The sequence below is a fragment of the Mesoplodon mirus genome, assembly GCF_964341445.2.
Source record: "Mesoplodon mirus genome assembly, chromosome: 6".
NCBI lineage: Eukaryota > Metazoa > Chordata > Mammalia > Artiodactyla > Ziphiidae > Mesoplodon > Mesoplodon mirus.
Genome location: NC_138982.1, coordinates 30,337,362 through 30,365,212, shown reverse-complemented (window position 1 = coordinate 30,365,212; position 27,851 = coordinate 30,337,362). Strand labels below are relative to the sequence as shown.

The 27,851-nt window shown below is 37.5% G+C and overlaps 1 protein-coding gene across 3 annotated transcripts in view; it reads right to left on the bottom strand.

Moving 5' to 3' along the window:
- Nucleotides 1-27,851, bottom strand: part of ANKRD28 (ankyrin repeat domain 28) — a 164,097-nt gene that overhangs the window by 100,116 nt on the left and 36,130 nt on the right. The window contains exons 1-2 of one of the 3 annotated variants that reach the window (XM_082625677.1): nucleotides 4,787-6,402; nucleotides 3,574-3,657 (exon numbers count right to left, since the gene is read on the bottom strand). The exons of 1 other annotated variant lie outside the window; for it this stretch is intronic. In XM_082625677.1, coding sequence (XP_082481803.1) covers nucleotides 3,574-3,657; nucleotides 4,787-4,903 — 201 coding nt within the window. In that variant the 5' untranslated portion in view covers nucleotides 4,904-6,402. Of the gene's footprint in view, nucleotides 1-3,573; nucleotides 3,658-4,786; nucleotides 6,403-27,851 lie in introns of those variants that run through there. One more of the 3 variants, XM_082625678.1, reaches the window with a different exon arrangement.

The window sequence follows — 27,851 nt, the reverse complement described above, 5'->3', positions numbered from 1 at the left end:
CTCTGAAATAAAGTCTATAATTAACACCAATTTCTATCACTGTGGATTAAGAAACACAATTTCTGCTTGTAGAAAATTTTCTTATAAAGTCATACCTTTCTTCTGAAATGTGTTATTAATATTTCAAATTAAATTATTTGGGCTCCACAACATGGCATGGCATTAAGTTCTGGTAAATCCTAGGGAAAGGCATTTATTATTATTATTATTATTATTATTTTGGCCACATAAACCTGAAAATACAAATGAAACCTTCTGGGCAAAAGCAGGAGGTCATTCAAGGTCGCTTGGAATTTTTAGAGCATCCCAAATTTGGGGTGTGAAAAAAACATGAAGCCCATTAATGTAATCCCACACATTTTACAAAAGAAAAGTGAGTCCTAATAAGTGAAATGGATTTGTTCATGTAGCATAAGGGTAAGAAGACAGAAGCACTTAGGTCTTACAACTTATGTTCCAACTGTTCTTTACATTATGTATACCAATCTGTCTTTAAATTTTTTTGACCGTTTCACCTGTTTGTTTTACAGTGCTTCTTCCATATCCAAGTGACTTATTCTTCTAAAAGTTTGCTATTTCAACTATTTTTATGCAATAAAAAATCTTCTTCTACTAGGTTACCTATCCAAACAACTATTTCCCTTTTATTCCTTCATGAAAATGCTGATTTTTTCCAGATACGGAGTGCAATATAATCACTGATGATAAGCCTCTCACCCTAGGGGATGAACCAGGTGATGAACAATGACTGATCTAAGCAAAAAGTTAATCCCCTTCTACCTCTGCTGGTGGACTGGTTTACAGTGGGCTTGTAACCGAGGAAACTCAGCGGGAGTTTTGTGGGGATTCTGGAAAAGATCTTTTTGCTTTTGATTAAAAAAGAAAAAAAGGAAATGTACAGGGAGAATTTCCTTTCCACCTTCTCTGGCTGTTTGTCTTGAGTGCAGGATACAGCAATCATTTCTCTACCAGGAGGAGAAAGCCAAGAGTCTCACAGAGAAGCTCACTCAGAGATATGACATTACTGTCTTAACCAACCCCCCACCAATCACCTTGCTCTGGATTAAATTACTATATAAGCAATAAACCTATATTTACTCAGTCAACTACTTGTGGCCCAAAGCCTCCAAATATAAAACTCCAGTATTTTCTAGTGAAATCATCTCAGCTAGCTTCTACAATAAAAGACTTCCTTCTCAGACCAAATAATATGAATGTGTAAAATTTTATATTAGTTTTTAAAAAATCAATTAGGTGTGTTACTAAGAAAGATGCTATTTAGTGGTCTACAGTATTCAGAACTTCAGGATATGACTCAAGAAGCTAACCTAAAATAATTAACAATGCTTACTTAACAGTATAGGACCAAATGTGAGCTCTTTTACCCACTCTAAAATTTTATAAAAATAACTGCAAAAAATGTAAATTTCAAAAAGTCAGCTGTTTTTCTCAAATACTCATTTAAATAAATCTATTTTAGAAAAACACCACTGTCGCACTGACATAAAACTTAAAATATTTTATTACCTGTCAAGAGTGAGTGGGTTTTATATTACAAAACAGTGTAAGTTTTATTACACACACCAGCACATACACAAACATACATACCTGCCTCTTAAAATTCTATGCGATTCCTTATCATAGAGGACAAAAATAGAATAAAAAAACAAAAACAAACTACCATCCTAAATCAGAACAATTGCCAAAGACTTAACACATCTGATAATTATGACTATACTCTCAACTGTGAAGAGTCACACGAGAAAAGCAACTGTAAAAAAATTTGTCAAAAACCCATGAATCACTGAAGACACAGTCACTCTCAAGAAGGGTCTACTGATTTGAAGCACTAACCAGACTTTTAGTTCTAAGCTTGGTCCCCAAGTTTCAGAGCAAGAGAACAAGCTAGGAGATGTTAAGAAACGATGTTTTAAAAGTAAGCAAGGAAAGGAATCTATAAGGAGAAAAGCAGAAGCTAAAAGTCATAAAAGTTAGGGGGTCACCCACTAGTTATGGATAACACAATACCTCCCAAGGACATCACAGCAGAATAAACTGATGCTCAAAAATGATTTTTTGAGCATAAAATTTTAAAAACTTAAGATAATTTGATTATTATGGCAGAAAAGCAGTTGGCTATAATGAGACTTTGTAATGATGGAGAAATTAACCATGGTAAGTAGGATTATAGTCCAAACTTTCTCACCAAGATGAGATTTGTTAGTTCTATTTAAAACAAACGAACAAAAAATACTAGAGTTAAACAGAACAGAAAGCCTTTTTCTTCTTTTCCTTAGTCTATACCCCTATAGTTATTTTGTCTTAGGGAAAGTAGACTCTCTAGAACACCCCAATTACGTAAAGTGACCAGCGCTCCGTTTAAAATAAATCCTGAACTAGGTGCATGTTTCCAATAAATGTAAACTTAAATGCAACGCACTTAGGAATGTTTAAGGAAAAAAATGTAATGATGAACCATTTTAGTTAAAGATTCAAATCTATTCAGTTAATTCAACCTTTAAAAATAAGATAAATACCTTTTATATCTACTTAACATCAAGTGGTCACAATAGTACTGTCCAAAAGAACAAGGGAAAAAATGAGAGTTGGAGCTGAGCTGGCAGAGCACAGCTTTCTTAGAACCGGCCACTCAATTCCAGGTCATCTGTTTTGCTGTTGCTATAGGGACCTTAGGAATCATGACCTCTCCCCACTCTCCATCATTCAGAGAACTGAATTATGTATGAAAAAGATACTGAAAACATTCACTTCCAGTAAAAATATATACATTAATAAATTTGATCTTATTATAGTTAATTATATATATTTCAGCCTCAATTTAGTAAATTAAAAAACGTTTGGCCACTGGAGAAACATATATGGAAGGAAATTATCCATATGCCCACTCTTTCTAAAACTGTCCGTCATGTCACTCCTGAATGTTAAATCCACTGTATCTTTAAAAGTCTGAGGAATTTTCAAACAATATGTCTTTATTTACTGCAAGACCCCAAACAGATGAGTCTTTGTGTATAATGTTATTCACGGAAAGCAAATTTGATCTCACAATCAAGTTAGATATATTATAAATTTTATAGACATGTCTCTTCTTTCAAGTTCACAAAAAAAGAACCCTCATCTGAAATGCACACAAGTATTTAACAGTGAAGTGTCATAATGTCTATAACTTACTTTCAAATAGGATTCAGCAAAAGAAAAAAATATGTGTAGTATAAATATAATCTGTGTAAATATGGGAGAGAAAGCAAATGTGGTAAATGTTATCAATGCTAGATATAAGTGGAGGTTATATGGGTATTCAAAGTCTTTTTTCAACTATTCTGTGAAAATTTTCAAAGTACGAAGTTGGGGGAACAAAAAACCCTCATTGGCTCCTAGTTCTCCTGCGTTTTAGTCATTACCCTGAATATATGTCCAGTCCCTTCCTGTTTGCTTCAAGACCCTTCTACCCTCGTTTAAAACAGCTGTTACAGAATTGTGTTATGCCTTTTAACAAAAATCATAACTCTAGGAAAGTAGGTTTCAAGGCTGGTATCAGTGAAACTGTTTTACCTGAAAGTTAACATCTTCTTTCTTAAATATTAGTGCTCGAACTTCATCAGGATCTCCATTAAATATAGCTTGCACCAGTGATGGCTAAAATACAAGAGAGTAATAAAAACATTAATCACACCACATGGATGATTCTAAAGCTATTTCCACATAACTTTTAAATCTAAAAACTTTCTTCCCTATCGTAATAATCACTTGGCTTTTGACATGAACCAAGTTTCATGAAGTCAAATCATATGAAAGTACAGGATTCCTCCTTGGGGGAAAAAAAGGCCTAATTAAAAAAAAAAAATCAATACCGTATGACCAAAATTAGGTAGCATAATAGGCATAATCAGATTTTATTTTATATGAGTGGAGGCCTTTTGAATATACATACGGTAAAAAGAAAGTCTCTTCCAAATACAAGTGTGACATCTCAAAATCTACTTGTGGGATATAACTTGTCAAACAAGTAGTTCCTAGCCCATGTGGAGGCCCACGAAGGCCTCCTTGAAAAGTTCTGTTTGGGGCACCAAAACAACTTGCATGGGTTAGTATTACATGTATAAAGATAAAAACCTAAAGAAAGAAAATCTGGCAGTTGATGAAAATCACTACTATTTAAAGACCAAAAATTACTGTAAACCTGAATAACATGAAGAGGCAGACACACAAACATCTAAATATATAACAAGTTCTTAATCAACGACACAGCCTCCCTGATAAGGTATCATATACTAGTCAAACAAGAAGTCAATTAATTGACAACAGCATTAAAAATAAGATTAAAGATGAAGTCTGACTCTTTTTCATATAACAGCCTTGCATGTAAATACATACAATTCATTACAGAAAAGGCTGTGCCTCGGTGTTGCTGGCAGTAGTCAACCTTTCCTAAAACATACAGTTCCTCATTCTTGTTACATCGGTTTTTAAAACCACTAAGTGAAAACAGAAATGTGGTTGCTATAACTACTATCCTCAAATTATTTTTAAAAGTCTTTTTAAGAGATTAAGAGATAAAGTCTGAACTGTTATCTAAACATCTGAAAAAGTGAAAATCAGAAATGTGTGCACTCATATACAAGTAATATTGCATCATATTCACACACCTATACTGCTTTAATTTGGGTTTTTAATGAAACTAGTACAAATTACATTTATTCTTAAAAAATAAAATTTACCCTACTAGTTCAGTAGAATACAGTAAATATAAACTCTCATATCTTACCAATACACTTCCCGAAGGTGGAGAATGTAGGGACTTATATTCCTGTGGCAATTTAGAAATGAATGCAGGAGACTCATCTTCTACCTCCTCCAAAACAACAATACACACTCGACTCATTCGCTCTTTTAAAAAACTGAATTCTAAGCTATGTGATAAAAGTCACAGTTGGAAGAGCACAAGTAGTTTTTCCTCCTCTTCTGTACAACACTTAGAATCATTCTCTGAACAGCGCAGCTGGTTTTTTAAAGTTAATAAATACTATCAGAAAAAGTGAAGTTTAAAATTATAACTACATACTTGTAACTTACTAAGAAAACAATTCTGTTATTTTCTGTTGGGTTACTGTAAAACTCAAAAGAAATTTGACATCAACATGTCAATAACTAAAACTGAGTCCAGGACAAGCTCATTTAAAAATATTTTTCCCCTACCAAAACAGTCATATCCCTCTGTTTCACAGAAATTTACTTGCATAAAAAGATGACTGTCTGGGTGACATCAACACACGCTGCAGAATAAGATGAGAAACAACTGCTGTGACAGAGAAGATCGCAGCTGTACCCACTCTTGCCTGCAAGGTCATATAGTTACCAGTAGCTGGCTTGCTTATAATTGAAAATAAAAAATAAAATCTCATTGTTCTGTTTACACTTCTAATTTGTCTTCATTTCTTCAGCTTCACTGGTTTAATGCTGATACTATCCAGAAAAAAAATACATCTAGAGCTCAATACAAATTCTCAAAATGTTGCTCAGAGGTTGACAATTCTTTCTGTGTTTGAGAAAGAAAAAAAAAACAAACAACACTGCATTAATAGCAAAGCTGCAGTACATTTACATGCGATGAGTCAGACCACAAGAGACAATAGGACTCTTGGTACTAGAATATGGCTTGATTAATCCAGATTTTCCATATAAGAAACACAGTTAGCTTTATTCCCATCGACAGCATAGGCAAGGCAGAGCGTTCATTCTTCCTCCATCAGGCAGTGGTCTGTAGCTGCTCCAGCAAAAGGACACAGGCACCAGGCAGAAATGGTGTTAGCGGAGAATCCGAATGGAACAGGCAGGCTGCGAAGGAATTCGAAGGCATCTGAGCTCAAATTACTGCTTCAGGCTTTTTCATTTTTAAAAAAGAGAAGGGGAAAAAAACCCAGTAGTTTATCATTCCAGTGTTTTCTTTGATCTCCACATGAATACAGCTTCCATTAAAGAGTCTTCATTCAGAGGAAGAAACAGCAGACTGTGCATCTTCTTTGAGCCAACTACTTTATTCAATCATCTGCCTCTGTGCCAGTATAGTTTCCTTCCACTGTGAAACCCGCTACAGTTACCCTTTTCAGTCGATTTCAGATGCTTTCCTTTTCCTCAGATGATCTTGCAAAATGTCACTGACACCTCCAAATGAGTAGGTCCTTAAAAAATAGAGAACCTCAGGATCCGCACCACAGTAGCATTTCAACTGAGCAACAGTCTGAAGAGCAAAGACTGCAGAACCGCAGAATGAAATGCCTAGTAATGCTCACATGTTACACTTACCAAAGAGCTGAGCTACTGCTCAGGATGCAACTTCCTCTAGCAGGAGAAAAAAAATAGCGCGTTTGGACAGCCTTCACAATGAGAAGGTTCATGCCAGTTCTGTGACTAATCCAGATCAAACTAAAAAACTCTGTAACTGAAAAATGAGTGCGCTTTTAACATTTTCCACGAAAAGCCACAAGGAAATCTGGTGTACTGCCTCTGCTGACTAACACTGGTTTCAGCAAGTAAACAATTCCAAACAGCTTAACTGCTTTCATATGTTACAAAATAGCAAATGTTTAACCCTATAGAGTCAGCTGCAGTGATAATGTCTGCAGTGAATCCATAAAAGAGAACTAGAGATAAAGAAGCATTTTATGAGAATATAAATACCATGAACCTAACGTTTTCTTTTTCTTATTTTACCAAGACCATTTTTAATCTACTAGATGTTATTTTCAAGAATGCACAAAGTTTAAACAAAATAAATTTAAGATTTACTAACAATTTCTAAGTTGTTGAATTTAATCAACCAAGTCATATTTTGAAAGGGAAAAAATAAAATTTTCATATTTTAGAAATTATAATTGTAAAATTCTATAGATCACTGGAATTTCACAAAAGAAATAATTCTATCTTCCCATCTGGATGTGGAATAAAGCCTTAAATCTGTTAAATAGCTATGTAATACTACTGTTTCAGGTCCTTGGTAGTGAAAAGGCACAGGGTAACCAAAGCAAAGAATCTTCTCCCTTCCTATAAAATTAATTATCCCAAGCTACAAATAACTGTCAAAACAACCAATTTGGGCTTCCCTGGTGGCGCAGTGGTTGAGAGTCCACCTGCCGATGCAGGGGACACGGGTTCGTGCCCCGGTCCAGGAGGGCCCGTGCCGCGGAGCGGCTGGGCCCGTGAGCCATGGCCGCTGAGCCTGCGCGTCCGGAGCCTGTGCTCCGCAACGGGAGAGGCCACAACAGTGAGAGGCCCACATACCGCAAAACAAACAAACAAACAAAAAAACAATTTATTGTTGGCTTTCTCTGTTTCCTCCCTGCTTCTCTGCTTACTCAAGGATGGGGATATTTCCCCACAGGAAAACTACAAAGAAAATACCATGACCTCCTCAATCTTTGTTCCTTCTTCTATCAACCAGCATTCTTATTAATAAACATAATATTCTTGAACATTTGTGATGTGCTAGGTGCTATACATTCTCATTTAATAGTCACAGTGACCTTGCTACACTGCCATAGTATAGAAGAAAAAAACAGACTTAGAAATTAAATATTATATCCAAAGTTAGGCAAATTAATAAAGTTGTACCTAATTACAAACACATGCTCTTTCTAATCTACTCTGCTTCCACTGATTGTACGCACACACTCTCCTGAGAGCTTTGCAACCTATAATTGCAAAATAGACTATAAAAGTGATTTTAAAAGACAAACAATGTATAATGATTGCAAAAAGTTTAGGTAACAAAGGAACACACTATTTACTGCGATAATATTCCCAAACAAGTTATTTTTAAATAGGTACTTCAGGGCTAGTGTTACCTCACACGTTTAAGCCAGTTGACTTAACAAAAAAAAAAAAAAAAAAAAAGACCAGCATGGTATAGATAAATAAGAGTGCCAGAATTGAACAACAAAAGCCATTAAGTATTAGTTTATGAAAAAACCTGTAAGCCTAACATAACTGTACCAAGATACTATGCTAAAAAATTCGGTTATTTTAAAATATATAAATGGTTTTAAGCCAAGTTAAAGACATGCAAATATTTTGACATACAAAAATGACGTTAACTGTCACCACAGGGCTAAATAAAAACTATCACCTTGATGTCCGAAGTATTTGAAAACGAAACCACTATAGTAACAATATCCTATATTCTACTGTCTCTGTCAGGGTTCTGCCCCGCCCTCCCCCCAAACAAAATCTCTTTTTATATGGACAATTTTAACTTGTTCTAAAGTATCCAGATAAGTTCACCTACTTAGACTTAGGCAGGTACATCCTGTTTTCCTGTTCTAGGTCAACTTCCATACTTAGGTTTTTCCCAACCAGAAAGCAAGCTCTTTGAAGGCAGGGGCTGTGTTATACACATATTTTTTCCTTCCAATTTTTTCCATCTGTAAATAATTTCATTGAAATAAATTATATTATGTCACAAGAACTCTGGAATAGAGTAGCAAAATTACAAAAGACAATGGGGGGAGGATTCATATGCTTTAACCTGTAAACATGGGAGGCTTTAAAGTGCAACAGAATGAGTTTCGTGCCTCTAGTGGGAGAGCAACTTAAATGTATTCAACATAAGTTGACAGCATATAAAACAATGATGCTGAATGACAGCTAACACTACGGGCTCAGGAGTCAGCCTACCTGGAGTTCAAATTCTGATTCCATTATTTATTAGCTGTGTCCTTGGGCAAACTACTTAAATTCCCTGAGTCTAAATTTCTTAGACTTCCAAGAATAATAATCTCCAGAGATTTTTACCTAGGAGACATACTGTAACAGCACAGTGTTGGAGAAGATAGACTTTGTGGCCAAACTAATCTAATCGGGCTTCCCTAACAAATCTAACTGTGTGACCTTGAGCAAGTTATTTAACCTTCCCGTGAATCATTTCAACATCTATTAAAGAACTGAACAGAATCAACTTTATAGTGTTATTAATAGTGAAGTTTAATAATATTATTACAAATTATTATTATTACAAATATTTAGGAGAGTTGAAAGATATCCTTTGTGAAATCACAGAGTATAAAAAAGGGCTACTGACAACCTCCCCCTACTGGTGAGGTGATTCAGACTGGTGTCTAGAGATCCCATTCAGTTACTAAGTCCCCCCACCCTTTTCAGGCCTCTAGAGAGACTTTAGAGGCTTGTCTTTACACTCCAGTGTTTATGAAGTGTTACTGGGGGAGGGTGCAGTAAACTTAGGCAAGAAGTAAGACTATAGAGTTTTGCATTCCTCCACATTCATTGTATTTTACAGTCTAGGGAAAGAGAAGGGTAAAAAGGACTGGCCCATAATATATTAAATTATTAAAAATACTGAAATATTATATATAAGTTAACAGCACCATATAACACTGTTTTATATCTCCTCCTGAATAAGACAGGCCCCCTAGTTTCAAGGAACTCACATCTTAAAGGAAAAGGACACAGGTAAATAAGTATTTAAGAGGCTTCCCTGGTGGCGCAGTGGTTGAGAGTCCGCCTGCAGATGCAGGGGACACGGGTTCGTGCCCCGGTCCGGGAAGATCCCACATGCCGCACAGCGGCTGGGCCCGTGAGCCATGGCCGCTGAGCCTGCGCATCGGGAGCCTGTGCTCCACAACGGGAGAGGCCACAGCAGTGAGAGGCCCGCGTACCGCAAAAAAAAAAAAAAAAAAGTATTTTAAGAAATTAGTAATGGAGAAAGTGGAGAAAGTACTCGTGATGAAAAATTATTGACAATAATTTTGCAAATTTAAATTCACACAACTTTTTTGTTGTTGTTACTTCTTTTTTCAGCTGAACAATGGCAAGGGGATGTGGTTTTTTCTTGAGGCATTTACTTTTTAGGCCAAATTAGATTAATTTTTTAATAGGCCAACAATTTCAACCCTGACAACTTGATAATCCTTCCATTCTTTATGCTAAAATGTACCCTATCAAAAGCTTACTCCTACTCTTCACACAAAGTCTTTTAATGGAAAAGCTGGTTTAAAACCTTCATTTTACTGATAAAAAACATCCTGAAAGATTACTTTTAGGTTCCCAATTTTGTTACAACAGAATTTCTTTTTTTGACACACATGATTTTTCCTTTCTGCATAGAGAGTCAACCCAAAGCTCGTCTTATCTCTTACAAATCTGTGAACTCCAGATTGATTACTATAGAATAAAATATCTTATTTAGGGTATGCTAAGTGGTTACTCTGTGCCAAACTAGTCTCTGAGTATTAAAAAATAAAAAGCTTGTGGGATAAGTGAGTTCAAATCATGTTTCACAAACATATCTCATAGTTCAAGGATCCTGAACAATCCTGAGTTACATGCCTCATCAGTCCATATACTTTAGAAAAAGTCTTATGAACAGATTTTAAAGCAAAAGGGGGTGCAAGGAAAGGGGGGGATCAAGAAACAGCTGCTCTCTAGGCTACTGGTCAGATTTCCTTGTGATTAGTACAGCCACTGCAAAAATGTCACTATATGTTTTTAAAATGATGAATTCAAAATCCTTATAAGAGATCAGATTTAATTCTCTATGTGTAATGTATTTATCAACTAGATCATTTTTTTAATGTTTGCCGATCATACTTCCAAAATGACCATCAATGTTACCTTAAGATCTCAATTGGTTTCACCCTACCAGCATAATGATAAATTGTTAACCCTTTCATTATTATATTACTATATACTACATAGTGTTAACACATTAACATATTATTAATGTGATGTGTTCTTTGCAAAGACCTATATTCTGCATCCATTCTTGCCATTTTCCATTCAACTAGAACATTCAAGTTTTTAGGTAAGTACAGAGTCCCACAGGACAAAGACAATGTTTCCCAGCCTCCCTTGCAGCAAGGAGCCACAGAACAAAGTTCTAACCAGCATTTTAAGTAGAGGTGTTATGTGGCTTCCAGAAAACTTCCTAAAAGGACAAATGGCATATCCATTCTGCTTCCTGGAACATGGATGACTGGCCACCATCTTAAACCAAATAAGGACCAGAGTCTAGGCTAGAGGGGATCTGGGTCCCTGAGGACTTTGTGGAACAGAACTGCCATGAAAGTCCTGGACTGCCTACTTCCTGACTTTTATGTTAGAGAGAAATAAGTTCTGCCTCATTTAAGTTACTGTGATTTTCAGTCTCTTTTCACATGGAGCTGAACCTAACTCTAAGTGAGAATGTTGCTCTTCCTTTAATCATCAATCAGTGGGCATATACCCTTCCAGCCCTGTTCTCCTACTATTCATACTCTAGTACAATATAGCCACTTACATTTTCAATAAATGAAATGAATTATAAATGCTAGCCACAATAAATTTAATAGAAACAATAACTGACCAGAAAACAGCTTGAAGAACAATCCACTATTACCCTGGGTAAGCAAAGGAAAATCAACAGAGGGAAAAGGAAACAAATATTTATCACACATATTCTCGCTGAATCCTCAATCACTACTGGTGGGTACTACTCTACAATTTATACACGGGAAACGGAGGCTCGGTAACACCCAGTCAGTCAATGACTCATCCATTCATCTGTATTTATTCATCATCTACTATGTGCCAGGCTTTCTGCTAGGTCGAGGAAACAAAATTTTGAACAAACAGTCAATCCTTGTTCTAATGAAGCTCACACACAAATAAATATTACATAACTGCAAACTGTGAGAAACTGTAGAAGGAAAAGAAATTTGGGAGGGTAAAGAACTAAAGGAAGGTCCACGTGGCTGGAGCAAGCAATCATGAGGGACAATGGCAGATGCAGCTAGAGGAACAGCAAACTCAGATGACACAGGGCTTTGTCAACCAAGTTATAAAGTTTGTTTTTGTTTTTGTTTTTTACTGGTACGCGGGCCTCTCACTGCTGTGGCCTCTCCCATTGCGGAGCACAGGCTCCGGACGCGCAGGCTCAGCGGCCATGGCTCACGGGTCCAGCCGCTCTGCAGCATGTGGGATCTTCCCAGACCGGGGCATGAACCTGTGTCCCCTGCATCGGCAGGTGGTCTCTCAACCACTGCGCCACCAGGGAAGCCCTAAAGTTTGTATTTTTGATTAAGTGATGGAAAAGTCATTAAAACTTTTAAAACAAGGTAGTCATCATGAATTGCTTTAAAAAGATTATGTGGCTTCAGTGTAGTGAATGGAATGAAGTAGAAGAATGGAAGCCAAAGGACTAGTTAGGGGACCACTGCAGTAAACCAAAAGAATGAGTAATCTGAGCTAGGATGCTGGGCATGTAAATGGAGAGACAGATCTATTTTAGAAATAGGATTTATAGGACATGCTAAGAGTGAGGGAGAAGGTGGTAATCACAACAACTACCAGGTTTCTGAGTTAGGAAACTAGTGCTTACTAGAGTTCAAGCAATTTGAGCCTCCTTCAGTTTCCAAATTTATAAAATGGGGAATATGATTTGTTGTATCTTATCTAAGGTCCCTTCAAGCTCAAAGTTGGTTTCAAACCTTAATCCAAAGTCTGTATCTTAGCATATACCCTCATGATTTGAAAATGAAGTGTTAACAATCCCAAAGCTGCCTAATTCTAGGTGAGTATAAAAAAGTTCCTAAAGAATAATAAGATTTGGTTCAATCCTTCTCCAGTACATTGAAATAATCTAAAACCTTTTGCAAGAATACCTTATTCTTAAAGCATGCACCAAAATTACAATAGCAACTGATTCAACAAATACTTAATATTACTATTTCCACTCCACTATGCACACCACACCAAGAGATCACAAAATGTCATATACCACCTTCACCTTCAAAGATCTTATGCAACCTACTGATTTTTTGGATATGACACCAAAAACACAGGCAACAAAAGCAAAGAAAAACAAGTAGGACTACATCAAACTAAGAAGCTTCTGTACAGCAAAGCAAACCATCAGCAAACTGAAAAGACAACCTACGGAATGGGAGAAAATATCTGCAATCCATATATCTGATAAGGGTTAATATCCAAGATATATAAGGACTCATACAACTCAACAGCAAAAACAAACATAAACAAACAAAAACACCCACAAAAAAACCCAAAAACCAAATAACCTGATTTTTTAAATGGGCAAAAACCTAAGTAGGTATTTTTCTAAAGAAGACATATGAATGACCAATAGGTACATGACAACAACAAAAGGTACTCAACATCACTAATCTTTACAGTAATGCAAAGGAAAATCAAAATGAGATTTCACTTCATACCATTTAGGACAGCTAGCATCAAAAAGATGGGACAACAAGTGTTGGTGAGTACATGGAGAAAAGGAAACCCTTGTACGCTGTTGGTGGGAATGGAGATTGGTACAGCTACTATGAAAACCAGTATGGAGGTTCCTCAAAAAATTAAATATAAAACTACCACAAGATCCCGCAATCTCACTTCTAGGTATGTATCCAAAGGAAATTAAGCCAGTATCTCAAAGAGATGTCTGTATTCCTGTGTTCATTGCATCATTATTCACAAAGCCAAGATATGGAAACAACCTAAGTGTCTATTGACATATGAATGGATAAAGAAAATGTGGTGTGTATATATATATATGTATGTATATATATATATGTGTGTGTGTATATATATATATATATACACATACACACACATACATACAATGGAATATTATTCAGTTACAAAAATGAAGGAAACTGTGCCATTTCCAACAACATGGATGAATCTGAAGGATATTACTGTAAGTGAAATAAGGCAGACACAGAAAAATATTTTATGATTCCATTTATATGTGAAATCTTTAAAAGTTGAATTCATAGAAGCAGAGGGTAGAATGGAGGTTGCCAGGGGCTTGAGGGTGGGGGAAAAGGGTAGATGTTAGTCAAAGGGTACAAACTTTCAGTTTTAAGATGAATAAATTCTGGGGATCTAACATACAGCATGGAGACTATAGTTAACAACACTGTATGTATATTTTGAATTTGCCAGAGTAGATCTTGTGTTCCTATCACAAAAGAAAAACATGATGACTATGTGAAGTGATGGATTTGCTAATTAAGGTGTTTAGTTTGATTGTAGTAACCATTTCATAAGATATATGTATATCAAATTATCATGCTGTACACCTTAAATATACACAATCTTTACTTGTCAATTATACCTAAATAAAGTTGGGGGGAAAAAAGGCCTTCTGTGGCTTAAATGAGGTACTACATCATACACAAAAAAAACTAACAAGTACACGGTAAGAATACAAAAGACAATAAAAGGCAATATATATAGAAGACCTAAATAAGAGATATAGACTATACCTGCCACTAATCAGTCACTGGTAAGAGTGCAGCATATGAATTTATTAATTGTAACTGGTATGTAAAGATACTGTCTAATTGTCCACTCCATAAAAAAAATGATGTCCTTTATAAAGCTATCTATAAACTTCATTGTTGCTAATTTTTCCACCTTTAATTTACTGGAAGGGTGCTTTCTCAAAGAAACAAATGGCCTACCAGCTAGAACATTTAACATCAAAATTTATTCTCGATCACATTTGTGAGAAAAATGTTGAAACGCTAAAACTATTTAACAGTAAAACTATTTATAATGCAAGAATAAGTTTAGCTACCCAAAGTGTAAATAAGTGCCATCTAATAGAAAAAAGAAATATAAAGTGAGCCACATAGGTAACTTAAATTTTCTAGTAAACACATTTAAAAATGGTGAAACCGGTAAAATTAATTATAATAATACTTTGTGTTATCAAATATATCCAAAATATTGTATCAGCTTGTAATCAACGTAGTTATCTGATATTTTACTTTTAAAATTAAGTCTTCAAATTTTGTTGTGTATTTTATAGTTACAGCATATCTCAATGCAAACATTAAATTTTCATTGGAAATAACTGATTTCTATTAAGGTTTCATAAAATTTACAATACATGTGCTCAAGTTGTTCCAAACGTACTTAAAAAGTTTTCCAATAGCTAAGACAATTAGACAAAATTAAGAATTAAGTTCCTCAGTTACAGTAGCCAGCCACATTCAGCTAGTGACTATCATGTTGTACAACACTGGCTTAAATTTATAAGGACTGACTTAAATATGCTATCTAGGGCCTCCCTGGTGGCGCAGTGGTTGAGAGTCCGCCTGCCGATGCAGGGGATACGGGTTCGTGCCCCGGTCTGGGAGGATCCCATATGCCGCGGAGCGGCTGGGCCCGTGAGCCATGGCCGCTGAGCCTGTGCGTCCGGAGCCTGTGCTCCGCAACGGGAGAGGCCACAGCAGTGAGAGGCCCGCGTACAGCAAAAAAAAAAAAAAAAAAAAAATGCTATCTACATTACTGTCTAAAGGAAAAGAACATAGTTTAGATTTTTATGGTGGTTCAGAGTCACTAATATGAATATACGTTGTTAGACTGTTCTACAGTAAAATAACCACATTAGGAGATAATGGCCTTAGTTGATGTTTCCTAAATATTTCTGTCTTCACTTGAATGGCTCACTAGTTCTTTCTTTTTTCTTTGTCTCTTCTCTCAAAACATATAAACACCTCCCTAATTTAATACAGTATTAACTCTGGCTTGAAGGCAGTAACAAATTTTCTTGTGAACAAAGTACATGAACTTTATAGGTGCCATTTTCTTCATTATGCAGAGGCCTTTTCACATACATTAGGGTTCCACACAGAGTTCATAAGTTTAAGTTAACAAAAACTGGCTGTCAGCATATTACTTTCGTTATTTAGGTACCTTTATTTTACTATCAAAGGAAATGGAACTGATCAAATATTTTTTATAGTTGTTTTCAGTTCTAACATTTTATGAGTTTGTGTCCCTTTTCTGATAACAGTAGGCTGATCCATGAAAGGGAAGTACCAAAAGTGGTGGTAGCAACCACTGATTATATTTTTTTCAATAAGTTTGAGAGAAAAAAAAATAAATTAGGCAATATTTAACCCAAAAACGGTTAAGGGAAAAAGGTAAAGATCAAGATAAACATGGTGAAGGTTAAAGAACTTGATTTTCAAAAAAGAAAGACATAGGGAAAGTGATCAGCAAGCTGGTGAACAAGAAGCCATGGACAAGCTAATTCACCAAAAATACATGGACTTGTTCCCTTTGTGAAATCCAGAAACCAGCGGAGGGGCTTCCACACCCAGAACTGTGCAAAACCAACCACACTGAAGCCTGTAGTAAAATCTGAGACACCCTTTCGCTATAATTCCTACCCCTGGTGCAGTGCCATACAATCGGCAATAAACCCCCAGCAACAAACTTCTCCCTGGGGAGGGGAGTAAAGGACTAAACTGTACGTTTAACATCCAACCTTGGGGTTGCTGCGGGAGGAAATGGCATCTTGTCTTGGCTGTCTCAGAGTGCTGATGGGTTCTGACATACTCTAGATACCTGGTGGCAGCTAAGAACAAACAAGGCAGTTTGGAAGCATTCACCGGAGCCCCTCCCCCCAGCTCAGTGCAGTGTAAGCAGATGCAAAAAACCCAGGTCCCAGTTTTCCCTTGGGGAGGGTAAGAGCTGGACCATGTGGCTAATGTTCCAACTTTTCTGGGGGCTGACCAAGGACATGGCTTCTGTCTCTAAGAGCACTGATGGGACCTGACATACTCCAGCTGCTTGGGGGCCACTGAGAACAAAGACAGTAGTTTGGATTAGCATGCAAGGACTCACCATTACCTCCTACCACCCTCCACACCAGCTCAGCACAGAATAAGTGAGGGAAAACCCACAGATCCCAGCTTCTCCCTGGAGAGGGAAATAATTGGACTGTGTGCCCAATGTTCCAACTTTTCCAGGTGCCATCAGAGGGACTGGCTTCTGTCTCAACTGTCTCAGAGTGCTGACAAGATCCTGCACACTGTAGTTGCCTGGGGGTTGCTAAGAATAAAGATGGCAGTTTTGGACTAGTATAAAGGTTTGAGACAGCCCCAGAATCTCTGGCCGGGCTGAGTGGTTGGGATCTTCCCCTGTATGAAACCAGTCCATGAAGACTGGGTGAGGTGTCTGTTTTTTCTATAACTATAGATACCAACACAAGGAGTCGAAGAAAATGAAGAAATTGGGAAACATGATCCAAACAAAAGAACAAGATAAAGCTCCAGTAAGTGACCCAAATGAAAGGGAGGTATATGAATTACCTCACAAGGAATCCAAAATAATGGTAATAAAAATGCTCACTGAGATCAAGAGAACAATATGTGGACAAAGTAAAAATTTCAACAAATAGAAAAATTTTAAAAGAACCCAATGGAAATCTTGAAAGTGAAGAATACAATAAGTGAACTGAAAAATTCAAGAGGGATTCAACATCAGAGTAGGTCACACAGAAGAAAGAATCAGTGAACTCAAAAACAGATTATTTGAAATTATCCAGTGGAACAAAAAGAAAAAAGAATGAAAAGCATGAAGAAAGCTTACGGAACTGATGGGACACCATAAAACAGACCAATATACACACTATGGGAGTCCCAGGAAAAGACAGAGAAAAGGGCCAGAAAACTTACTCAAAGAAATAATAGCCAAAAACTCCCCAAATCTAGGTTAGGAAATAAGACATCCAGATCCAGGAAGCCCAACAGGGTCCCCAAAAAATGAGCTCAAAGAAATCCACACCAAGACACATTAAAATCAAACTGTCAACAATTAGAGCAGCAAGAGAAAAGTGACTTGTCATATACAAGGGAATCCCCGTAAGACTGCATGGGATAGCTCAGCAGAAACTTTGCAGGCCCGAAGGGAGTGGGATGGTATATTCAAAGTGGTGAAAGACAAAAACTGCCAACCAAGAATAATACAGGTGGCAAAACTGTCCTTCAAAAATGAAGGAGAGATAAGGACTTTCCCAGATAAACAAAAGCTGAAGGAATTCATCAGCACTAGACCTGCTTCACAAGAAATGCTACAGGCTTTTCTTCAAGTTGGAATTAATGGATGCTAAAAAGCAACATGAACACAGATGAAAGTATAAAATGTGCTGGTAAAGGTAAATATATAAACAAATACAGAATACTGTCATACTGTAATGGCAGTACATAAGTAAGTTTTAATTCTAGTATAGAAAACAAAATTAAAAACAACTAACTATAAAATGTTAATGATTCACAATGTATAAATTGTGACATCAATAACAAAGTGTAGGTGCAAAGAAGTGTATAGTTTTTGCACGAGATTAAAGTTATCGGCTTAAAATAGACTGTTATAAACCTAACCCAGGGGTCCCCAACCCCTGGGCTGCAGCCCGGTATCGGTCCGCGGCCCGGTATTGGTCTATGGCCTGTTAAGAACCAGGCAGCACAGCAGGAGGTGAGTGGTGGGCGAGCAAATGAAGCTCATCTGCCACTCCCCATGGCTCGCATTACCAAGTGAACCATCCCACCTGCCCCGAGTCCATGGAAAAACTGTCTTCCGCGAATCCAGTCTCTGGTGCCAAAATGGTTGGTGACCACTGACCTAACAGACATATACAGAACATTCCACCCAACAGCAGCATTATATACTTTCTTCTCAAACAAACACAGAACATTCTCCAGGACAGATGACATTTTAGTCCACAAAGTAAATTTTAACATATTTAAGAAGAAACTAATAATCCACAGCAGAAGGGAATGCTGGAAAATGTGGGGGGGGGGGATTTTTTTTACTTTATTTGTTTGCATTTGTTTGTTTATTTATGGCTGCATTGGGTCTTCATTGCTGAGTATGGGCTTTCTCTAGTTGTGGCGAGCGGGGCCTACTCTTCACTGCAGCGTGTGGGCTTCTCATTGTAGTGGCTTCTCTCGTTGCGGAGCACAGGCTCTAGGTGCGCGGGCTTCAGTAGTTGTGGTGCGCAGGCTCTAGAGCAAAGGCTCAGTAGTTGCAGCACACGGGTTTAGTTGCTCTGCAGCATGTGGGATCTTCCCGGACCAGGGATTGAACCCCTGTCCCCTGCACTAGCAGGTGGATTCTTAACCACTGCACCACCAGGGAAGTCATGAAAATGTGGAAGTTAAACACATTCCTGAACAATCAGTGGGTCTTAAGAAGGTATCAAAAGGGAAATCAGAAAGTATCTTGAGACAAAAATGAAAACAAAACATACCAGAACTCATGAGATGTAGCAAAAGCATGAAGAGAGAAGTTTCTAGCAATGAACCTACATTAAAAAGGAAAGATCTCAAAACAACCCAAATTTGCATCTAAAGAACTAGAAAAAGAACAGAGAAAAGCCAAAGGTAGCAAAAGGAAGGAAGTAATGTAGGATTAGAGCAGAAATAAAATAGAGAACATAAAAACAATAGAAATAAGATCAACAAAACTAAGACTCGGTTTTTTGAAAAGATAAAACTGACATATCTTCAGCAAGACTAAGAAAAAAAGAGAACTCAAATAAGTAAAATCAGAAATGGAAGAGGAAATATTACAACTGATGTCACAGGAGAAAAAAAGAATATAAGACTACTATAAACAATTATATGCCAACAAATTGGGCAACTCAGAATAAATGGATGAATACTTAGAAGCACACTACCAACCAAGACTGAATCATGAATAGGAAATCTGAGCAGACCTATAACTAGTGAAGAGACTGAATCAGTAATCAAAACCTCCCAACAAAAAAACCCAGGACCAGAGGGCTCTACTGGTGAATTCTACCAAACATTTAAAGAATTAATGCCAGTCCTTCTCAAACTCCTCCCAAAAAAATCACAGGAAGAATAATTTCCAAACTCACTTTATGAGCAAGAATTACTCTGATACCAAAGCCAGATAAAGACACTACAAGAAAATTACATGTCAATATTCCTGATGAACACAGATGCAAAAGTCCTCAACAAAATAGTAGCAAACCAAATTCAACAGCACATTAATAGAATCATGCGGGCTTCCCTGGTGGCGCAGTGGTTGAGAGTCCGCCTGCCGATGCAGGGGACGTGGGTTCGTGCCCCGATCCCGGAAGATCCCACATGCCGCGGAGCGGCTGGGCCCGCGAGCCATGGCCGCGGAGCCTGTGTGTCCGGAGCCTGTGCTCCGCGGCGGGAGAGGCCACAGCAATGAGAGGCCCGCGTACAGCAAAAAAAAAAAAAATAAAAAAAAAAAAAAAAAAAAAAAGAATCATGCACCATAACCAAGTGGGACTTATCTCTGGCATGCAATCATGGTTCATCACACAAAATTCAATTAATGTGATGCACAACATTAACTCAATGAAGGATTTTCTAAAAATCATAATCATGTTGATAGATACAGAAAAAACATTTGACAAAATTCAACACCCTTTCATGATAAAAACTTGCAACCAACTAGGAATAGAAGGAAATTACCTTAACATAATACAGGCCATATATGAAAAGCCCATAAATTCAATGGTGAAAAGATTCAATGCTTTTCCTCTAAGGTCAGGAATATGGCAAGAATGCTCACTCTTACTACTTCTATTTAACACAGTACTGGAATTCCTAGCCAGATCAGTTAGGCAAGAAAAAGAAATAAATAGCATCCAAATCAGAAAGGAAGAAGTAAAACTATTCCTGTTTGCAGATCTTATGTTGCATGATCTTATGCAGAAAACCCTTAAGACTCCACAAAAAAAACTGTTAGAATTAATGAATTCAGTAAAAGTGCAGGATACAAACTGAACAAAAGTCAGTGGCATTTCTGTACATGAAGAATTTACCATCTGAAAAGGAAACTTCATAAACAATAAAATACTTAGAAATAAACTAAGGAGGTAAAAGACTTGTAAACTGAAAATCACAAAACAGAGATAAAAGAAATTAAAAATGACATAATAGGGGACTTCCCTGGTGGCGCAGTGGTTAAGAATCCGCCTGCCAACCCAGGGGACACGGATTCAAGCCCTGGTCCGGGAAGATCCCACATGCTGCAGAGCAACAAAGCCCATGCACCACAACTACTGAGCCCACATGCCTAGAGCCCGTGCTCCGCAACAAGAGAAGCCACTGCAGTGAGAAGCCCACACACCACAACGCAGAGTAGCCCCCACTCGTCACAACTAGAGAAAGCCTGTGCAGCAATGAAGATCCAACGCAGCCAAATAAATAAATAATCTTTAAAAAAAAAAAAAAGACATAATAAATGAAAATATATCCTATGTTCATGGTTTGGAAGATAATATTGTAAAAAAAGAGAAAAAAAGATAGGGAATAACTGAAAAAGAATAGTGATGAAGGGACTTTCCTGGTGGCACAGTGGTTAAGAATCCACCTGCCAATGTAGGGGACAGGGGTTCAGTTCCTGGTCCGGGAAGATCCCACATGCCACAGAGCAACTAAGGTGTGTGCCACAACTACTGAGCCTGCACTCTAGAGCCCATGAGGTATAACTACTGAGCCCATGTGCCACAACTACGGAGCCCACGTGCCTAGAGCCTGTGCTCTGCAACAAGAGAAGCCACCTCAATGAGAAGCCCATGCACCACAACAAAGAGTAGCCACCACTCACCGAAGCTAGAGAAAGCCTGCACGCAGCAACAAAGACCCAACACAGCCACAAAAAAAAAAAAAAAAAAAAAAAACTTATTTAAAAAAAAAGGAATAGTAGTGAAAGAAGATCGTACAGATGCAGAAAAAGAAGGGAAGATCTAGAATGGAAGTAGAAAAATTATCTGAGTCATGAAGAGGGCATCTTTATCTTCTCAAACAGGAGGAAAGGATCAATGTAGGTAAGTTAATAAGTGGCAGAGAAAAGATAATGTTGAAAAGGAGTAGCAGTAAGTGTTTAGCAGTTGAAATGGGTCATGGGTTCTAAGCTGGATAACAAAAATACAGAAATAAAGGTAGTTTCAGTACACGAGACACGTTGTGGGGTGTGTTCACTGCAGTACATAGTTAGAGCTAAGGGTAGAGGATCACTGATGCTGAACTGTGAAGTAGAATGTTCAAAATGCCATCTACAAAGAAATGAAATCACCTAGATGATGGGAAAACAGCTACAGCCCAGAGGTGCTGGGGAGTGAGATTTGACAGACAACAGCAATGTTCTAAAAATAGAAGAATTACCTACCAGATGGCATGCGCCTCAAAATAAGGAAGGTTTCTATAGGTAGGTAGACTAGTAACATTTTCCCAAGATAAACTGGCTGTGAGAAAAGGAACAGCTACACTTAAGAAGACCTCTGGAGAAGGACGTACTTATGAAAACACTGAGTTTCAGCGAAGACAGGACATGGAATGGGTTTTCTGGGAAGAGTGTAGATTCAAGAGTTATACATGAGAACATAAGGTCTAAATCAATATTTAGATGACTATTTTCAGACTTCAGTCTTGAGAAAAATAACTACTTCCTTTGAAAAGTATGCAAGAAAAAAATTTCAACGAGCTAAATATAACAATACAGGTAGTTTTCTAGAACATACCCAATATGCCAAAACTAAGGAAGAAAGGAGAAGAAGTATATAGTACTGTATTTAAGCAGTATTTTTAAAGTTAGATTATTTTCTTCATAATTTTGATTACCTCAGCAAGTAGTTTAAAGTTAAGCAAAAGTTTCATCATTCAGACTGGACTGAAGGCCAGACTGAATTAAAGTTTTTTACATCGTGTTATTTGGGAAAATATCCTATTTGATCTCTTATGAGTATAGTTTTTGTCTGGAATTTATGTTGACTAGCAGCATGTCTGGCATATGACTTATGTTTACCAGACCCACGATAAACACATTTTCTGAAATATAATTCATATTGTTTGCATAATTAATAATCTTTCAGCAACTGTTCTGAAAACAACTTAGGCCCAATATTTCAAAGTTTTAGAGTATAATATTTTTATTTTAAATAGGCTGAATTTCTGCCTTTCTTTAAAAAAGACTGAAGAAAGGGTAGCTGCAATTCATTCTGGTTTCTACAATGTGGTGACACTGGGGTAAAAGCAGCATTAAGTTACTGTACTTTACAAGCTGAAGGGAGAAAATTTTCAATTTAAAAGTAAGTTGCTATGGTTACCCAATGTTTACCTTTATGAGCAATAACTGTGTGAGCCATCGAGGGATTTCCCACAAGTGCAGTAGGATCAGCAGCTGAAGTGCACACTAGTTGTTTCACATACAAATTGGGGCTGCATACGCCACTTCCATTTCAAAGTAGCTATCGTTGGGAAATACTAAGAAAGATGATTCACATCTTTCTAAACCACAGAAGAGTGGGTGGAGACAAAAACACTAAAAGTAACTATTTTAAAATCCAAGTGATGACTCAGATAGTTTTCAACATTTTTCATATTCTTTAGTTTCCTTTATTAAAGAGTGCTATCTAAAATTTTACAAAGCAGCTTCTATTGTTGAAAGAAGGAAAGGGTGTTTCTAACGTGTTTCACTCATGGAATATTTTGCATAAATAGATGTTCATGCTCTTGATAAATCTGTAAAACGTCATGCTTATAACTTAATATTACCTCAGTACTTCAGAATAAAACAATGCCGATTCCTTTAGATGTAGTCAATTTTTAACCTCCTGAGTGGGAAGAAGAGGGTCCCTGTCAGAATTGATGATAAGCTCATTCTTGAAAAACTGGTAGTTAAACCTGCTATCACTTACTGTATTACAGAACTTTTTTTGTATATTTTGTTCACAATTAGAACACTCAGTAATGCAAGAATACTTATGAAACTTTGACCCCAATATAGTTCTAATGTGATCTTAAAATTATGGGACCCATTATATCTTAATGGGCCTTCCACAAAGTATCTAATTTTCTGCACAACAGATTTATCAAACATGCTTGTTCTTTAGTATCAGGGCTATCCTTAACTAAAATAAAATATCATGTTACACCAAACTAGTTTAAACAATAGAGTCTTATTATCATAAACAAAAAGAAGTGAAATAAGGGGGCTCCAAGGTGACTGATCTGGTTACTCAATGCTATCACGTAAGACACCTGGGCTCCTTCCAGCTTTTCTGTCAGACTCAGCATGGACCTTAGGATAATTACCTTCACAGTCACAAAATAATACCTGCCATACTTCAAGGCATCATATCAGACACGTACTGCTGTCCAGCAGAAGGGGGAGTTTTCTTCTGTGTCTCCTTTTTTAGGTACAAAGAAGACTCCCCCAGAAGCTGTTGGGTTGGCTAAAAAGTTCATTCGGGTTTTCCCGTAAGATGTTATAGAAAAACACGAACGAACTTTTTGGTGAACCCAATAGCTAAACTGACTTTCCCTGATATGTGACCAGACTTTGCTCACTACCACTACTAAGCAGAGCAGGATCACCATGATTAGCCTACACTATCAGGGACTTCTCCAAGTCATGTGAGATAGAGGTGGGCAACCAAACAAAACTGGGGGCTTGCAAGGAAGGAAGTGGGTAATGGCCAGTGAGTAGGCAACTAACAGTATACTATTTACTATATAGAAAAAATAAATCTTGGCATTTTATTTCAATAGTTTAGTTTTCCCCCCATTATGAGACACTCTGAGAACTTTGGAGATTTAGTTTTAAAAGGGAAAAAAAATCAGTCACCAATAATTTATCTTAAGACAGATGAAAGGGCTTCCCTGGTGGTGCAGTGGTTGAGAGTCCGCCTGCCGATGCAGGGGACACGGGTTAGTGCCCCGGTCCGGGAGGATCCCATATGCCGCGGAGCGGCTGGGCCCATGTGAGCCATGGCCGCTGAGCCTGTGCGTCCGGAGCCTGTGCTCCGCAACGGGAGAGGCCACAACAGTGACAGGCCCGCGTACCGGAAAAAAAAAAAAAAAAAAAAAAAAGACAGATGAAAGGCGATCATTTTATGAATACTATTGACAAAAGAGAATAGTATACTTTAGAATATATAATTGTAAAATTACACTTTAATTCTGATCAATTAAAATGAAAGTTTTATGTCAAAAATGTTTCCTGTTAATCTCACTTTTCTCTTCTAGGAAAAGTAAGGCTAACACTACTAGACATAGGTCAAACCGCAGCTAGAGTAATGAGACCAGAACACATTCAAAGAAGGCAGCCAGGAATAATCATGGATCAGTGAAGCTGAGGGGTTTGGAGACAGGGAGAATATGCCAGCTTTAAAATATCTGAAGTGCTGTCATTGCGAAGAGATACCAAACTGCATAGGTCTGGAAATAAGAACTAGGATCAATGAATAGTAACAAGAAGGAAGATAAAATCTGGTTCAATATAAGACAGTACTTTTTTACCTAGAATTTTATCTGAAGATGGAACAGGTTGGCTGCTCATATGGGGCAGGGACGAATATCCCAGGTCACCTGAATACCTAGATTCTAGGCGCTTAATGTGTACTTAACTTGTAACAACATGCCTGCAAAATACACTCCATTTCACAGATAAATTCTGAGCTAGACAAGTTAAAAGTGGAAATCACACAACTAAGAAGTGGAGAAAACTGGATTCTTACCCTGGCCCATCTGTCTCCAAAGCCTGGCTCTTCCCACACATCACACACCTAAAAGAAGTTAAATCAGTTGTTAAGGAAGCAAATGGGATTTCTGAGTTGGTGAGAACTGTCATCTGACTCCAAGTCCCTTTCAAAACTAAGATGCCAGAAATGAAAAGTAATACTCCCTTCCACTTGTACCAGCACTTCACAACTGTTCTCACAGCAGTGATGTAATAAGGTAAGTAAGCTAGGGAAGCATTCATTCTGTTGGCGTTCTACCTCAGAGAATAAGAGGACAACAAAGATGGATTCCTTCAACTTTCTTCTGGTTTACCCCCCAAATATCTATTTTCCATTTTTTCCCTCTGATCTTTCATTCATTCAGTACTCATTTACTAAACACTTCTTACATGCCAGATACCAAACCTCAATGACTCTGCAGTCTGATGGGAAGAACCTGTAGGCACAGAGGGCAAAAAAAGTACATTTAAAAAAAAATTTCCATCTCCTTAACAGATCTTACTCTAACAATTTTAACTCCTTTCTTATATCACTTTGATTTATTCCTCACTGCTGTCCCTGTTCCTTTTTCTTAGCCTACAGAAAACTTTGCCCCCCTATACTACTCCATTTTTTTACTTGTTTCTCCCTACTGCAGCCAGACTCCATTCTCAACCACCACTCAACTGATATTGCTCTAAGCTCACCAATGATAACCAACTGCAAAATCTTCATTTTTCTCAACTAGTCTACAATACTGGACACCACTGATCTTCATTAAACTCTCTTCTCGCTACTTCCATAAAGTTTTCATCTGTTTTTCAAACCTTTTTTGTAGTCCCTTTCATTTGGCTTTTCTTCCACCCCCTATACCTAAATATTGGCTTTCCTTTCAGTCCACTTTTCTTCCTCCTGGTCTACAATCTCTTCCTGGACAATCTCATCTATTTCTATAATATGAGTCATCATTTATGTGATATTTCCAAGACTTTATTTCCACTCCTAACCCCCAGACACAACTTCCAAATGCTCAATGGGCCCTTTTACCTGCATGTTCTGTATTATCTCAGACTCGGCATATCAAAATTCAACATACCATCTCTAGTCCAGTTCCCCACATGGTTCTTTTGCTGAAATTCCCAGGTTGGTTAACAGCATTGACACTGTCATATACGCAGTAGCCCAGAACACAAAAAGAATTATCTAGAAGACTTCCCTTACTTTATCTCCCAATTCTAGTTAGTTGCCAAGTTCTAAGCATTCTACCTAAAATCTTCCTAAACTCTCTTCACCCACAGGGACCTAGTTCAGACCACTTCAGTCCTCATCTGAATTGTCAAAACCACCTCCTAACTGGTCTCTCAACTCTTGTCTCTCCTTTTTCCAGTTCTATCCATCCTTGTAGCAGACATGGGTTCTTTCACAAGAATCCCTTGCTTTAGGGAGTGCATCTGGTCCAAAGATATACAAGAGACCAAGGACTGGCCAGAGCACCAGTCCTAGCAGCTAGAGTAATGAGACCAGAACACATTCAAAGAAGGCAGCCAGGAATAATCATGGATCAGTGAAGCTGAGGGGTTTGGAGACAGGGAGAATATGCCAGCTTACTCCTAGTCACATGTTTAGGTCAGGGATGAACATAGAATCAAATCCAGGCAGGATTTTCCTCAAGGTTTTAGTTTCCTGCTGAGGATATCAGGGAAAAATACTCTCTTTTTCTTTTGGGACTGTAAGGAAATGTAAGCTGAACTGCCTGGCTAATCAGTTTTCTTTTGCGTTTAAGCCACGTTGAGTTGGGATTTCTGCCATTTGTAACCACGAGTCCTGATTAACAATTCTCTATACCACAAGTCACTTCTCTAAATCACAGATAAAATGTTATTTGCCTGCTTTTATTTAGTCAACTAAATTTTACTAAAACATAACACTGAAGGCACCCACCACTACCCTGTCTTTAAGTTTCACAAATGCAAATATACTTGTTACAATTGTAATATACCATATCATTTCACGCAGCTGTGCCACTGTCTACACTGTTCCCTCTGCCTAGAATGCTCCCTTTCTACCTGCTTATCCACAAAATATATAGTAGGCTTGCATAAAATAAGGCTGGAAAATTAGGCAGGGGCCAAACCATGAAGGACCTTAAATGCCACACTGACATACACACATCATAACTGCAGAATGGTGGGGAGACCACCAAAAAATTGTAAGTCAAAAAGTGACGTAATCAGATTTGTATATTAGAGGCCTCAATGCGGACGTAGTATGAAGGATGACCTAAAAATGACGTGATACTAAAGACAGAGAAAACAATAGTAGGCTACTGAAATAGTCTAAGCCAGAGGCTACAAAGGATGGTAAGAGGAATAAATTGGGACATTTCTGGGGAAATAAATTTTGCCAATTGCTGTCAAATAACACTGATAAATCTATGAAAGTTTTTAAACTATCGTTTCGACTTGCAAGAAAGTAGACCTAAGGAAGTAATGTGAAGCCTATAAAATTTACATATCAAGAT